We start from the raw sequence: 15,022 nt of genomic DNA, 5'->3' as shown, positions 1-15,022 counted from the left end.
CAATCTGGACACAATGATACACCCCTAGAGCCCCGATAGGGGGGGCAGATATGGGGTAAATGCTGATTATCTGCCCCAGGGCTGGTATAGCAGAGATAAGAAGCCACGTTCCTTACCAGGGGGGGCATCTGTACCCGGACGTCGTTGGAGTCCAGAGTAGGGACCTCCTGTGCGTTTGCCTCGGGGCAGAAGTGGTGGTTGCGGTACTTTTTGCTCCGGCACGGCTTGGCCACCGAGTCCGGTTTCAGACCCAGCGGGTGGGGGCCGTCTCCATTCTGCTCCTTCGGAACCAAGAAACATAAAATATTTATCCATGGCAGAGATGTCCGGTTCTGCCGGTACCGTTGGTGCTATAAAGCCTATCAAGCTGCTCAGACTCCATTTTGTCTATGGAATCACCAGCTGGTGGGGGCAAATAGGAGCACTTACCCCCAACCCGCTCCCCCACCTGACCCCCAATAGGAAGAGTTGCCAATAAATGCAGCTGACCCCCCCCCCCCCCTGTATTTCCCAGAATGCCCTGTGCTCACCTTATCGGAGGGGAATGGGATCAGTTCCAGGCTGTCCATGCTGTGGCGCTGTACCCTCTTCGGCCGGGCCCCTGAATACAACACAAAGGGCAAATATCACCCAATGAGACGGAGGAACAAGCACAACCGTAAGCTCTGCCCCCCCCCCCCCGGACCGTTAACCCATTATCTGCCTTTCACATTTTATTGGAAAGGCATTAAAATCATTTATGAGTTTCTGGCTCTGAGCTGATTGGCTGGAACCCAACGGCCCTGTATATAGAGGCATTCTCCGGCCATGGCTTTATTGGCTGTACCAACGTAAGTGTGTGTGGGGGGGGGGGGGGGGCGGACAGAACCACTGGGGGGGGGGAAGAGAATATACATATATATATACACACACACACACAATTCCCCTGAGCGCTGTCCTACAATAACATTGTCCTAACGTGCCCCCCCCGTCTGTAACGAGAGATGGGCTGCCCCCAGAGTAAAGGGGAAATAAAGCCAAAGATATAATTCCCGTTACTCACGGCTTCCCTGATGGAATTCTTCCCCCGCAATTGTGCCGCGTCCCCCAGTAAATATTGGGGGGACCCAGGTGAAGCCGCGCCGCCAGGTCCAATCAGCCACTTTCCCATACGGCTACCGAGTGGCATCTCCTGCTAAAATCTGCCTCTTACACCTCCCCCCCCCCGGCCCCCCCGGCCCTTCTCTTAAAGTATTTATGGGCCTATTTGCCAAGCTCGGAGCAGAGAGATGGAAAATCTCTGGGGCATTTCTAAATGCTCTCTCTGTCTCTCAAGTTTACCCGGATCGTTGAAAACTTTCTGGGAGAATGCGGCAGGGAACCGTTCTAGGTTGGGGGGGCGGAACCCGACGACGCCCTAAACTGCCACTTTTGGATGTGGTTGCCCCGGCAGCTATGGGTAAAGGTGCCCATATACTCATTTATCTGCCCAATCAGGTCCTACAGATTCAGCAGATTATCTGGGGCCCTCCGACACCCCTAACCAGCCGATATCCTGTAGAAAATCAGCCGGGTGTTGATTGGGCAGGTTGGGGGCCACATTGTCTCCTATCTCCCACTGCTTCTATTTGGCCCTAGGGCCACAGGATACAATTCCCCCGATATCGCTCACCTTCAGGTTTGCTCGCTTGGCGGGGTCACTAAAGGAGCCAATCTTGCCCCCCAATATGTCCCCTGGGGTGGGCAATAGGGGCCAAACGATCGCATTATAATGAAGGGGATACAGACAGTCGGAGCAATGAGCCGATACAGACGAATCAAACCTGCCCTATCGATACCGGGACATTATTGGGCAGATATCTGGGCTGCCGGGGGGCCCCATACACGGGCAGGTCTGAAGGAGCTTTACGTGGGCGTATTGGGGACAGATCTGCTCAAGCAAATCTTATAATATATGGGCACCTTAAGGGGGTGGTTCACCTTTAAGTTAACCCTTAGTATGTTATAGAATGCCCTATTCCTAGCGACTTTGCAATTGGTCTTCATTATTTATCTTTTAGCTTTCAAATGGGGGTCACTGACCCCGGCAGCCAAACCCTATTGCTCTGTGAGGCTCCAGTTTTATTGTTATTGTTACTTTTTATTCCTTATCTTTCTATTCAGCCCCTCCCCTATTCATATTCCAGCCTCTCATCCAAACCACTCTGTGGTTGCTAAGGTAATTTTAGCCCTAGCAACAGGATAACTGACCCCGGCAGCCAAACCCTATTGCTCTGTGAGGCTCCAGTTTTATTGTTATTGTTACTTTTTATTCCTTATCTTTCTATTCAGCCCCTCCCCTATTCATATACCAGCCTCTCATCCAAACCACTCCCTGGTTGCTAAGGTAATTTAAGCCCTAGCAACAGGATAACTGACCCCGGCAGCCAAACCCTATTGCTCTGTGAGGCTCCAGTTTTATTGTTATTGTTACTTTTTATTCCTTATCTTCCTCTGTTCATATTCCTGTCTCTTATTTAAACAGCTGCCTGGCTGCTAAGGTAAATACGTCCCTAGTAACCAGAGAGCTGCTGAACAAAACCACAAATAATAACAAATGAAGACCAATTGCAAACATTTATGTAAAGGTGACCTATCCCTTTACGTCAGGTCCCAGAATAGACGTATGTGGGGGCTAGCCCAGCGGGGCTTTCATTAGCCATATCCCACTAGCCAACATGGAAGCCGCAAGTGAAGGAAGCAGAAGACAATGGCTCCTCTGGCCCATAAATCACCGGGCTGACACATCCAGGCTGCCGCTACACGGCGCTATGTGCCCATTTCCCTTTCAATTAGGTCACTATCACTCAACTGCGCCAATCCACACGGGGAATCAGAGCTGTCAGTCACCCAGGCGGGGCGGGGCCTCGGCACCCACAGCGGCAGCTCCCCGTCCATATTGTGACACGGGCATTGGGCAGCGACGTCTCATTATTGCATCATAACGACTAATTAGCTGGTCTGTAGTTAGTAAGTAACCGAGCAGGGTAAAGTCAGAAGACTCGGCTCCGCTCACTAACTTCATTTTCTACCGAACGGAGTTTAGTTAGTGAGAGGGGGAAAGTCGGCTGAGATGACCGGTAGGTGGCGCGGCTGTTTCTGATTCATTACAAACTGATAATATCTATTTTGAGGGCTAAGTCTGAGTAGACTAACTCACAGGTCGAGGTTCAGAGGGATTAACCCCGCACTTACAGTGGAGTTGGCAAATGCGCAGGGGGTGGGCACTTCAGCACCCGCGCCCACTCAGCGTTGGTCTGAGCCTCCCCGCGCCCACTCGGCGTTGGACTGAGCCTCCCCGCGCCCACTCGGCGTTGGACTGAGCCTCCCCGCGCCCACTCGGTGTTGGTCTGAGCCTCCCCGCGCCCACTCGGTGTTGGTCTGAGCCTCCCCGCACCCACTCAGCATTGGTCTGAGCCTCCCCGCGCCCACTCGGCGTTGGACTGAGCCTCCCCGCGCCCACTCGGCGTTGGTCTGAGCCTCCCCGCTCCCACTCGGCATTGGTCTGAGCCTCCCCGCTCCCACTCGGCATTGGTCTGAGCCTTCCCACGCTCACTCGGCATTGGACTGAGTATCCCCGCGCCCACTCAGCGTTGGACTGAGTATCCCCGCTCCCACTCAGCGTTGGTCTGAGCCTCAACGCTCCCACTTGGCGTTGGTCCGAGCCTCAACGCTCCCACTCGGCGTTGTACCGAGCCTCCCCGCGCCCACTCGGCGTTGGTCCGAGCCTCCCCGCGCCCACTCAGCGTTGGACTGAGCCTCCCCGCGCCCACTCGGCATTGGTCTGAGCCTCCCCGCTCCCACACGGCATTGGTCTGAGCCTCCCCGCTCCCACTCGGCGTTGGTCTGAGCCTCCCCGCGCCCACTCGGTGTTGGTCTGAGCCTCCCCGCGCCCACTCGGCGTTGGTCTGAGCCTCCCCGCGCCCACTCGGCATTGGTCTGAGCCTCCCCGCTCCCACTCGGCATTGGTCTGAGCCTCCCCGCTCCCACTCGGCATTGGTCTGAGCCTCCCCGCTCCCACTCGGCATTGGTCTGAGCCTCCCCGCTCCCACTCGGCGTTGGTCTGAGCCTCCCCGCGCCCACTCGGTGTTGGTCTGAGCCTCCCGCGCCCACTCGGCATTGGTCTGAGCCTCCCCGCGCCCACTCGGCATTGGTCTGAGCCTCCCCGCTCCCACTCGGCATTGGTCTGAGCCTCCCCGCTCCCACTCGGCATTGGTCTGAGCCTCCCCGCTCCCACTCGGCGTTGGTCTGAGCCTCCCCGCTCCCACTCGGTGTTGGTCTGAGCCTCCCCGCGCCCACTCGGTGTTGGTCTGAGCCTCCCCGCGCCCACTCGGCATTGGTCTGAGCCTCCCCGCGCCCACTCGGCGTTGGACTGAGCCTCCCCGCGCCCACTCGGCGTTGGTCTGAGGCTCAGTATTATAATAAATAATGGAGATTTAGGGAGGCTTAGTCACCCCAAAATGTGATATATATATATGTATTTATAGCAGAGTGATTGGCTGCTTGCAACTGAACCACCATCTGATTGGCTGCCGGTAACTCTTCCCAACATGTGACCTACAGACTCCCAGGCCGGTCATATCCCAATATAAAGTCTGATATCACATAAGAGATAAGAGAAGCGGAACTTTCCGAGTTTGCTCCAAAGGTGGGAAAATATTTTAGCTCCGACTCAAGTGATAATGAAACGGAACCTGCACCAACGTCACGACTTTCCCACCTTCATTTGCACTTATTTTATTATTATTATTATTTTAGTCTCTCATATGATTTCATATTATTATATATATATATATTATATACTCACAGACCGGAACCTTCCGAGTGAGGGGAGAGGAACATTCTCTCGTTTCCCAAATACGTATTATTGTTTATTACTTATTGTTTAATGATTACTGTGAATATGGGGGTCCCCGCCCAGGGGGGGGCAGAATGCCGGTATCGGTTGCCGTAGGAACCTGCTGGGAATGGAGGCAGAAAAGCCCCAGGGCTGCATTACCCAGTAATATTCCATTTAATTGACAGTTTTTCTCCACCAGAACCTGACCCCCCCCCCATTGCAATTACTCTCCCCCCTCCCCCCGCCATTTACTTTCCAATTATATTGTTCATTATCTCAACAGGTAGGAAACAACTTGTGACTTAAATGTCACTTATTAAGATTTATGGGGTGTCACAGGGAAAGTCATTATGGTTTATATGTTATATATGAAACGCAGCGTTGGATTGGCTGGGATAAATGAGAGCGGTAATGGGGGTCAATGAAAGGACCCTGTGACTTGCCCCACGCCGGACCCAACAGGAGACTGGGCCTTGGCCGTCGGTTCCAGACAAGCCATCCCTGGAATAACAAGATCTTCCCAATACCATTGGCTGGAAGTATACAACTCACCCCCGGGGCACTGGTACCCCCCCCAGCCCATCCATTTGCCCCAATGGTGGGTGCAGGGAGCCGCCGGGTCTATAGATAAGTTTGTATCTGCATTTCCGCAGGGCGGTTTCCATTACGGCGCCGTCAGACCCGGGTCCAATATCCCGTATCCAGCAGAGAGGGGGAAGCTAATGTGCCTGACTCAGCGCGGCAGGGAATGTGCATGAAACGGTGCCAAGCCCATACATAACCCGGCCCCCGATACTGAGCTGCAGCCCCCAGATACCCTCTGTACTACCTCTGTGCATCCCCGGGGGGGGGGGGGGGGTTATGGTTCTTTATTACACTGACTTCCCCCTCAGTAGGTACAGTGTGCAGAGCGGTTATAGTTCAGCAACTTATACCTTTGCATTTCCTTATAAACAGCAACTGTAGCCTGGGGCACCGACCTCCATCTTGTCTTAAGTTGGCATCAGTATTGCCATAGGCCCCCATCTGACTGGGAGAACCCACGCCAGCCCCCTTCTGACTGGAGGAACCCACACAAGCCCCCTTCTGACTGGGAGAACCCACACAAGCCCCCTTCTGACTGGGAGAACCCACGCGAGCCCCCTTCTGACTGGGAGAACCCACGCCAGCCCCCTTCTGACTGGAGGAACCCACACAAGCCCCCTTCTGACTGGGAGAACCCACGCCAGCCCCCTTCTGACTGGGAGAACCCACGCCAGCCCCCTTCTGACTGGAGGAACCCACGCGAGCCCCCTTCTGACTGGGAGAACCCACACAAGCCCCCTTCTGACTGGGAGAACCCACACAAGCCCCCTTCTGACTGGGAGAACCCACGCGAGCCCCCTTCTGACTGGGAGAACCCACGCCAGCCCCCTTCTGACTGGAGGAACCCACACAAGCCCCCTTCTGACTGGGAGAACCCACGCCAGCCCCCTTCTGACTGGGAGAACCCACACAAGCCCCCTTCTGACTGGGAGAACCCACGCCAGCCCCCTTCTGACTGGAGGAACCCACACAAGCCCCCTTCTGACTGGGAGAACCCACACAAGCCCCCTTCTGACTGGGAGAACCCACGCGAGCCCCCTTCTGACTGGAGGAACCCACACAAGCCCCCTTCTGACTGGGAGAACCCACACAAGCCCCCTTCTGACTGGGAGAACCCACACAAGCCCCCTTCTGACTGGGAGAACCCACGCGAGCCCCCTTCTGACTGGGAGAACCCACGCGAGCCCCCTTCTGACTTGGAGAACCCACACAAGCCCCCTTCTGACTGGGAGAACGCACGCCAGCCCCCTTCTGACTGGAGGAACCCACACAAGCCCCCTTCTGACTGAGAGAACCCACGCGAGCCCCCTTCTGATTGGGAGAACCCACGCGAGCCCCCTTCTGACTTGGAGAACCCACGCGAGCCCCCTTCTGACTGGGGGAACCCACGCCAGCCCCCTTCTGACTGGGGGAACCCACGCCAGCCCCCTTCTGACTGGGAGAACCTAAGCGAGCCCCCTTCTGACTGGGAGAACCCAAGCGAGCCCCCTTAATGTTGGCCTCCAGCCCTGCAGCTGCCACCCTGGGTGCTACGAGGGTTAAGGCTCTGCTGCTGCCGCTCCGGAGGATCACCATAGACCACAGTAATTTTCCGCTGTTATTGGCTGACTGGGTGCGAGTGCAAATTGCCGTGATTATACCCCGCGCAGACAGAGCAAATGAGCCATTCTTCCCATCTCCCACCTCTTTTCTTCTTCTCCCCCGGCCTCCTGATTTGTTTTATTCTCCCAGTGTCACCCGTCAGCCCACAGCCGCTTCCTTCTCCCATTGCTGCTTCTATTCCTGGATTCCATATGTTTATTTTCTGCTTTAGTCGCCTTTCCCCCCTATCCACTGACACCGATGGCCCTGTTCTGTCTTATCCCCCCCCCCCCTCAGTGCCTCAGATCTTTTTATTCATTAAAGGGGAAGTTCAACTAAAATTGTCTTTGGGATCATGTAGATGAAAGAGCCCATAGAGCCCAACGCCAGGCAGGCGGTACCTGGGTCCAATTCATCTGATAAGCCTAGAATATAAAGGTCCCATAAGCCTAGAATATAAAGGTCCCATAAGCCTAGAATATAAAGGTCCCATAAGCCTAGAATATAAAGGTCCCATAAGCCTAGAATATAAAGGTCCCAAAACCCTTGAATATAAAGGTCCCATAAGCCTAGAATATAAAGGTCCCATAAGCCTAGAATATAAAGGTCCCAAAACCCTTGAATATAAAGGTCCCATAAGCCTAGAATATAAAGGTCCCATAAGCCTAGAATATAAAGGTCCCAAAACCCTTGAATATAAAGGTCCCATAAGCCTAGAATATAAAGGTCCCATAAGCCTAGAATATAAAGGTCCCATAAGCCTAGAATATAAAGGACCCATAAGGCTAGAATATAAAGGTCCCATAAGGCTAGAATATAAAGGTCCCATAAGGCTAGAATATAAAGGTCCCATAAGGCTAGAATATAAAGGTCCCATAAGGCTAGAATATAAAGGTCCCATAAGGCTAGAATATAAAAGGTCCCATAAGGCTAGAATATGAAGTTCCCATAAGCCTAGAATATAAAGGTCCCATAACCCTAGGATATAAAGGTCCCATAAGGCTAGAATATAAAAGGTCCCATAAGCCTAGAATATGAAGTTCCCATAAGCCTAGAATATAAAGGTCCCATAACCCTTGAATAAAAAGGTCCCATAAGCCTAGAATATAAAGGTCCCATAACCCTTGAATATAAAGGTCCCATAACCCTTGAATATAAAGGTCCCGTAAGCCTAGAATATAAAAGTCCCGTAAGACTAGAATATAAAGGTCCCATAAGACTAGAATATAAAAGTCCCATAAGACTATATTCTAGGTTTATGGGACCTTTATATTCTAAACATCTCATAACCCTAGGATATAAAGGTCCCATAAGCCTAGAATATAAAAGTCCCGTAAGACTAGAATATAAAGGTCCCATAAGCCTAATATATAAAGGTCCCATAAGCCTAAAATATAAAGGTCCCATAAGCCTAAAATATAAAGGTCCCATAAGCTTCACGATTCAGCCGTGGAATCAGGACAACTGGCCACCACGATCAACGTATCTCCATTTAACAGCCTCCCCAGCTTCACAACAAGGGACTATTTGTGTTGCTTTAGATGGAAAAAAAACATTCCTCCAGCCTAACGGGGGGGCTTCTTGTGTTATACTGCATTTATAGAGAGTAATCAGGTCCCCTCACACCCCAACCCTGACATAGTTTAACCCTTCCATCCCCTTTACCAGTTTAGTTGCAGTCTCTGCACTCTCTCCAGCTCATTAATATCCTTCTTAAGGACTGGAGCCCAAAACTGCCCCCCATACTCACTGTTACTGCCCCCCATACTCACAGTCACTGCCCCCCATACTCACTGTTACTGCCCCCATACGCACGGTGAGGCCTTTCCAGGGACCTATAAAGGGGCAAAATTATGTTTTCATCCCTTTTTATACATAACAGAATTTTTTTTTGCTTTAGTAGCCACTGACTGACACTGCCTAGAATGGCGCATTCTGTTATCCACAAAACCCCCAGTCCCTTCTCCATTAAGGAGACCCCAACACAAGTCTAGTCACAGAGAACGTTATTACTATTCCTCCCAAATCTGGAGCCCGTGGCCCTCCCAATGACGTTCAATTGCTCACGGCGCTTCTGTAACCTACATACATTTTTTTTCTAGTTTACAGGATATTAGCAGTTTTTTTTCCACTGTTAATGTAATGAATTAGTAACAGTGCCACCAGCTGGTCATTTCATCCAATAAACTATTACCATTTTAGTTGCCCGTTATTGGGCAGCTGGCACCTCCAGAGTAGGCAGGGCAGGCACAAGTAGCCAGCTATGAAATTTAAAGAGACAGCGCCTTGGCACAAAAGGGGCGGGGCCTACCATGCTTAGCCCAGCTAATAGGAGACCTTGCCCAGTGAGACCAGTATTATTACTGGTCCCAGATATTAATATACAGATAACAGGAAGGCAGTTACCTCTATTCCCAGCCTTGGATACGCAGTCACATCCTAGCGTTCCGCTACGTTCCGCACCCCGCTACCAGCAAGTTGGGCTCAACTATAAATGGACTTGGTTGTCAGAAGCGCGTTCCCGGGGCCCGAGCTGCCTCCCAGCACCTACCCCCGCTGACTGCCAGCACACTGTGTGCTTCTGTTTACAGGCGGACCTTGGCAACCCAGTCAATGGCACCTCTGATGAATGGGGTCATTATAAGCCAAGGAGCCGGCGTGATTAACACTTCGTAGTCACCTTCGGACTCCGGCCCAATCTGTCACATAAGGACCCATTAAATCCCCAGTGCAGTCGGGGGTTCCCCCAGGGGCCCGGAACCCCCCCTTTTCTCTTCTACTATGAACATTATTATTGGGAGCCGCTGTCAGGCAGCCAGGAAACATTTCCACAGCGCTGAGTGTAAACAGGGGAAGAGCACATTAAAGGGTAACTAATAATAAAAAAAAGCAAACATGTTTTCCTGCTGCCCGTGACTCACTCATGTTGGCCGCGCCGGGCCGGTAGCGGAAGCAATAGGGGAAATTGCAGTGTGGGGGCATCACCTCTAGAAGCCCCTTTGGGATTGGCCCTTGGATTTGCCCCAGGAGAACAGTATTGTTGGTCTAACCCGCAGGAGTTTATACTTTGTCCTAGTCCATTACACCAGGGAACGACCTCCGCCCGTGCCATGATAATATTCCCCCCCCCCATGGACCCTTTGGGCCCCCCTGGGAATAGTGAGAATGTGTCCATGTATGCAGCCCAGGTCAATAAGGCTCAGTAGGGTTCCAGGAGCAGCCAATCAGCAAAGAGCAATTGAACGTGCTCTAGAACCTACCTTGGGCCTCATAGTCATCATATTGGGGAGACGAGTCTGGACCCTTTGGGCCCCCCTGGGAATAGTGAGAATGCGTCAATGCAGCCCAGGCCAATAAGTCTCAGTAGCGTTCCAGGAGCAGCCAATCAGCACAGAGCAATTGAACGCACTCTAGAACCTACCTTAAGTCTCATAATCATTGTATTGGGGAGATGAGTATGGACCCTTTGGGCCCCCCTGGGAATAGTGAGAATGTGTCCATGTATGCAGCCCAGGCCAATAAGGCTCAGTAGGGTTCCAGGAGCAGCCAATCAGCACAGAGCAATTGAACGCACTCTAGAACCTACCTTAAGTCTCATAATCATTGTATTGGGGAGATGAGTATGGACCCTTTGGGCCCCCCTGGGAATAGTGAGAATGCGTCAATGCAGCCTGGCCAATAAGGCTCAGTAGGGTTCCAGGAGCAGCCAATCAGCACAGAGCAATTGAACGCACTCTAGAACCTACCTTAAGTCTCATAATCATTGTATTGGGGAGATGAGTATGGACCCTTTGGGCCCCCCTGGGAATAGTGAGAATGCGTCAATGCAGCCCAGGCCAATAAGGCTCAGTCGGGTTCCAGGAGCAGCCAATCAGCAAAGAACAACTGAACGCAATCTAGAACCTACCTTGGGCCTCATAGCCATCGTATTGGGGGGACGAGTCTCCATCTTGGATGCCGAGGGCCGACCGTAGCTGCATTATGTTCATACGCGCCGTCAGCTCCCCATTCTTGTCCCCGATCTGCACGATGGATAAACGATACATTAGATATATATATATATATTGCCCCCTGTCGGGGAGCGAGGGGTTAATAATAATAATGGCCCCAAGCAAACAAAGAGCTTTCACCCAATGTGTTTCTCAGGGAAAGAGACCTTGGAACTCGGCGCAAACCCAAGGGGAGAGGCACTTGCCAAGCGGCACAAGGATGTTACATAACCGGGATCCTGACACCGGGGGGGGGGGGGCAGGGGGGGGGGTAATTAGTGTTACTGTATGTACATGAGCTCAGCCCCCAGTATCCCATGTACTGACTGCCCTCTGTTCCCAGTTTGGCCGCTGCCCAGTGAGATATGAGAGGTTCTGCCAGACATTGCTGCACGATGCTGGGGGGCACGGGAATCCGGGGGGGGGGGGGGGAAGCAAAAGGCTGCGGCTGATTGGCTGAGCCTTGGGTGCTGGAATGGTGCCTTGGCCCGGACTGGTGGGTGCTGGGGATGAGGGGGGTGGGCGCTGGGGATGAGGGGGGTGGGCGCTGGGGATGAGGGGGGTGAGCGCTGGGGATGAGGGGGGTGAGCGCTGGGGATGAGGGGGGTGGGTGCGCTGGGGATGAGGGGGGTGGGTGCGCTGGGGATGAGGGGGGTGGGCGCTGGGGATGAGGGGGGTGGGTGCGCTGGGGATGAGGGGGGTGCGCTGGGGATGAGGGGGGTGCGCTGGGGATGAGGGGGGTGGGTGCTGGGGATGAGGGGGGTGGGTGCTGGGGATGAGGGGGGTGGGTGCGCTGGGGATGAGGGGGGTGGGCGCTGGGGATGAGGGGGGTGGGCGCTGGGGATGAGGGGGGTGGGCGCTGGGGATGAGGGGGGTGGGCGCTGGGGGTGAGGGGGGTGGGCGCTGGGGGTGAGGGGGGTGGGCGCTGGGGGTGAGGGGGTGGGCGCTGGGGATGAGGGGGGTGGGCGCTGGGGGTGAGGGGGGTGGGCGCTGGGGGTGAGGGGGGTGGGCGCTGGGGGTGAGGGGGGTGGGCGCTGGGGGTGAGGGGGTGGGTGCTGGGGACACTAGTTTCAGGCTACAGTTCTGCTGCTCGGGGAGAGGTAGAAGGTTCCTAATTGGCTGCTTGTTTAAAGGATTTAGAGAGTCACTAATTATGGTTTCCCTTATCCCTGCAGCCAATTAGGGGATTGTGGGAGCTCCGGGTCGTTACTTTCCCATAGTAATTACTGTGGGGCGGATGAGCCCAAGGTTTGTTTCTCAGGATACGGAGCCTTTATCTGCGACCAACTGCAACTCACCTCCTGCGAGATCTCCAGGTGCTTCCGGGCGCAGCCCAGCGCTTTCCCATGATCCCCCGAGGAGACGTAGGCGTTTCCCAGGCTCCACGCGGCGCGGCCTTCCCCCACCCTGTAGTAGCGAGAGCAGAGCATTAACCTGAGCAACAGCATTGGCCCCGCCCCTTACTCAGTGTGTAGGTATGTCCCCCCCTTACTCAGTGTGTAGGTATGTCCTCCCCCTTACTCAGTGTGTAGGTATGTCCCCCCCCTTACTCAGTGTGTAGGTATGTCCTCTGCCCTTACTCAGTGTGTAGGTATGTCCCCCCCACCCTTACTCAGTGTGTAGGTATGTCCCCCCCCTTACTCAGTGTGTAGGTATGTCCCCCCCTTACTCAGTGTGTAGGTATGTCCCCCCCTTACTCAGTGTGTAGGTATGTCCCCCCACTTACTCAGTGTGTAGGTATGTCCCCCACTTACTCAGTGTGTAGGTATGTCCCCCCCTTACTCAGTGTGTAGGTATGTCCCCCCCTTACTCAGTGTGTAGGTATGTCCCCCCCTTACTCAGTGTGTAGGTATGTCCCCCCTTACTCGGTGTGTAGGTATGTCCCCCCACTTACTCAGTGTGTAGGTATGTCCCCCCCTTACTCGGTGTGTAGGTATGTCCCCCCACTTACTCAGTGTGTAGGTATGTCCCCCCTTACTCAGTGTGTAGGTATGTCCCCCCCACTTACTCAGTGTGTAGGTATGTCCCCCCCTTACTCAGTGTGTAGGTATGTCCCCCCACTTACTCAGTGTGTAGGTATGTCCCCCCACTTACTCAGTGTGTAGGTATGTCCCCCCCTTACTCAGTGTGTAGGTATGTCCCCCCACTTACTCAGTGTGTAGGTATGTCCCCCCACTTACTCAGTGTGTAGGTATGTCCCCCCCTTACTCAGTGTGTAGGTATGTCCCCCCTTACTCAGTGTGTAGGTATGTCCCCCACTTACTCAGTGTGTAGGTATGTCCCCCCTTACTCAGTGTGTAGGTATGTCCCCCCACTTACTCAGTGTGTAGGTATGTCCCCCCTTACTCAGTGTGTAGGTATGTCCCCCACTTACTCAGTGTGTAGGTATGTCCCCCCCTTACTCAGTGTGTAGGTATGTCCCCCCCTTACTCAGTGTGTAGGTATGTCCCCCCCCCTTACTCAGTGTGTAGGTATGTCCCCCCCTTACTCAGTGTGTAGGTATGTCCCCCCCTTACTCAGTGTGTAGGTATGTCCCCCCCTTACTCAGTGTGTAGGTATGTCCCCCCACTTACTCAGTGTGTAGGTATGTCCCCCCCTTACTCAGTGTGTAGGTATGTCCCCCCACTTACTCAGTGTGTAGGTATGTCCCCCCCTTACTCAGTGTGTAGGTATGTCCCCCCACTTACTCAGTGTGTAGGTATGTCCTCCCCTTACTCAGTGTGTAGGTATGTCCCCCCACTTACTCAGTGTGTAGGTATGTCCCCCCCTTACTCAGTGTGTAGGTATGTCCCCCCACTTACTCAGTGTGTAGGTATGTCCCCCCTTACTCAGTGTGTAGGTATGTCCCCCCACTTACTCAGTGTGTAGGTATGTCCTCCCCTTACTCAGTGTGTAGGTATGTCCCCCCCTTACTCAGTGTGTAGGTATGTCCCCCCCTTACTCAGTGTGTAGGTATGTCCCCCACTTACTCAGTGTGTAGGTATGTCCCCCCCTTACTCAGTGTGTAGGTATGTCCCCCCACTTACTCAGTGTGTAGGTATGTCCCCCCCTTACTCAGTGTGTAGGTATGTCCCCCCACTTACTCAGTGTGTAGGTATGTCCCCCCCTTACTCAGTGTGTAGGTATGTCCCCCCCTTACTCAGTGTGTAGGTATGTCCCCCCCCCCTTACTCAGTGTGTAGGTATGTCCCCCCCTTACTCAGTGTGTAGGTATGTCCCCCCCTTACTCAGTGTGTAGGTATGTCCCCCCCCCTTACTCAGTGAGTAGTTGCTGCTATGTCCCTAACCCCAACACTGCACAATACGTTACTATCTGACCCAGTACAACTGTGGCCCTTGGAACCAACTGCACTAAAGCGCAGACCGAATGCCCAGAGCTTGTTATTCCCACACACAGTAACATACGAGATCATCTCCCAATATGGCCGCCCAAGGTGGGCGACACTGAGCTAATACAATCATCTGACAATACGGGCAAATGACTGAATTACAATGGCGGGCGACGGGCACAGGCGCCATCGGGCTGAGAATGGCATCATGGGGAACTCAAACTGCCGAAACTGAGATACGTCCAATTTTAGTGTAGATTGGGTAGTCCTGTTGCCCATACACGGGCAGATAAGGGGCCCAATCAGTCTGAGGAATCTGAATCAGCAAATGAGATCTCCCCATGTATGGGCACCTGTAGCCTTGTGTCATCTGGCTCTGTGTTCCACCCAATCCCTTCCCCTTCTGTCTCTGTCTCAGGGCGCCACCTAGTGGCCTTGTGTCTTCTGTACAGATACAGGATCTACCCAGCCCCGGCATTCCCAGTACCCAGAGGCACAAACAGCCCCCCCCCAGCCCAATAAATAGTGACTGTCTGTGGCACCTTACAGCCCCCCTGGCATTCCCAGTACCCAGAGGCACAAACAGCCCCCCCAGCCCAATAAATAGTGACTGTCTGTGGCACCTTACAGCCCCCCCTGGCATTCCCAGTACCCAGAGGCACAAACAGCCCCCCCAGCCCA

General features: G+C 53.7%; 1 protein-coding gene across 6 annotated transcripts in view; it reads right to left on the bottom strand.

Annotated features, from left to right (window-relative positions):
- The window catches only part of gpsm1 (G-protein signaling modulator 1), a 70,237-nt gene that overhangs the window by 20,018 nt on the left and 35,197 nt on the right, over positions 1-15,022 (bottom strand). For 4 of the 6 annotated variants that reach the window (XM_031906851.1, XM_031906850.1, XM_031906852.1 and 1 more), the window contains 4 exons: positions 12,312-12,420; positions 10,932-11,046; positions 531-601; positions 117-281 (listed from right to left, as the gene is read on the bottom strand). In XM_031906851.1, the coding sequence (XP_031762711.1) occupies positions 117-281; positions 531-601; positions 10,932-11,046; positions 12,312-12,420 (460 nt within the window). 6 annotated transcript variants of the gene reach the window in all.

This window comes from Xenopus tropicalis, chromosome 8 (genome assembly GCF_000004195.4).
Source record: "Xenopus tropicalis strain Nigerian chromosome 8, UCB_Xtro_10.0, whole genome shotgun sequence".
NCBI classification, from domain to species: Eukaryota; Metazoa; Chordata; class Amphibia; order Anura; family Pipidae; genus Xenopus; species Xenopus tropicalis.
This window is presented reverse-complemented; position numbering and strand designations above follow the sequence as displayed.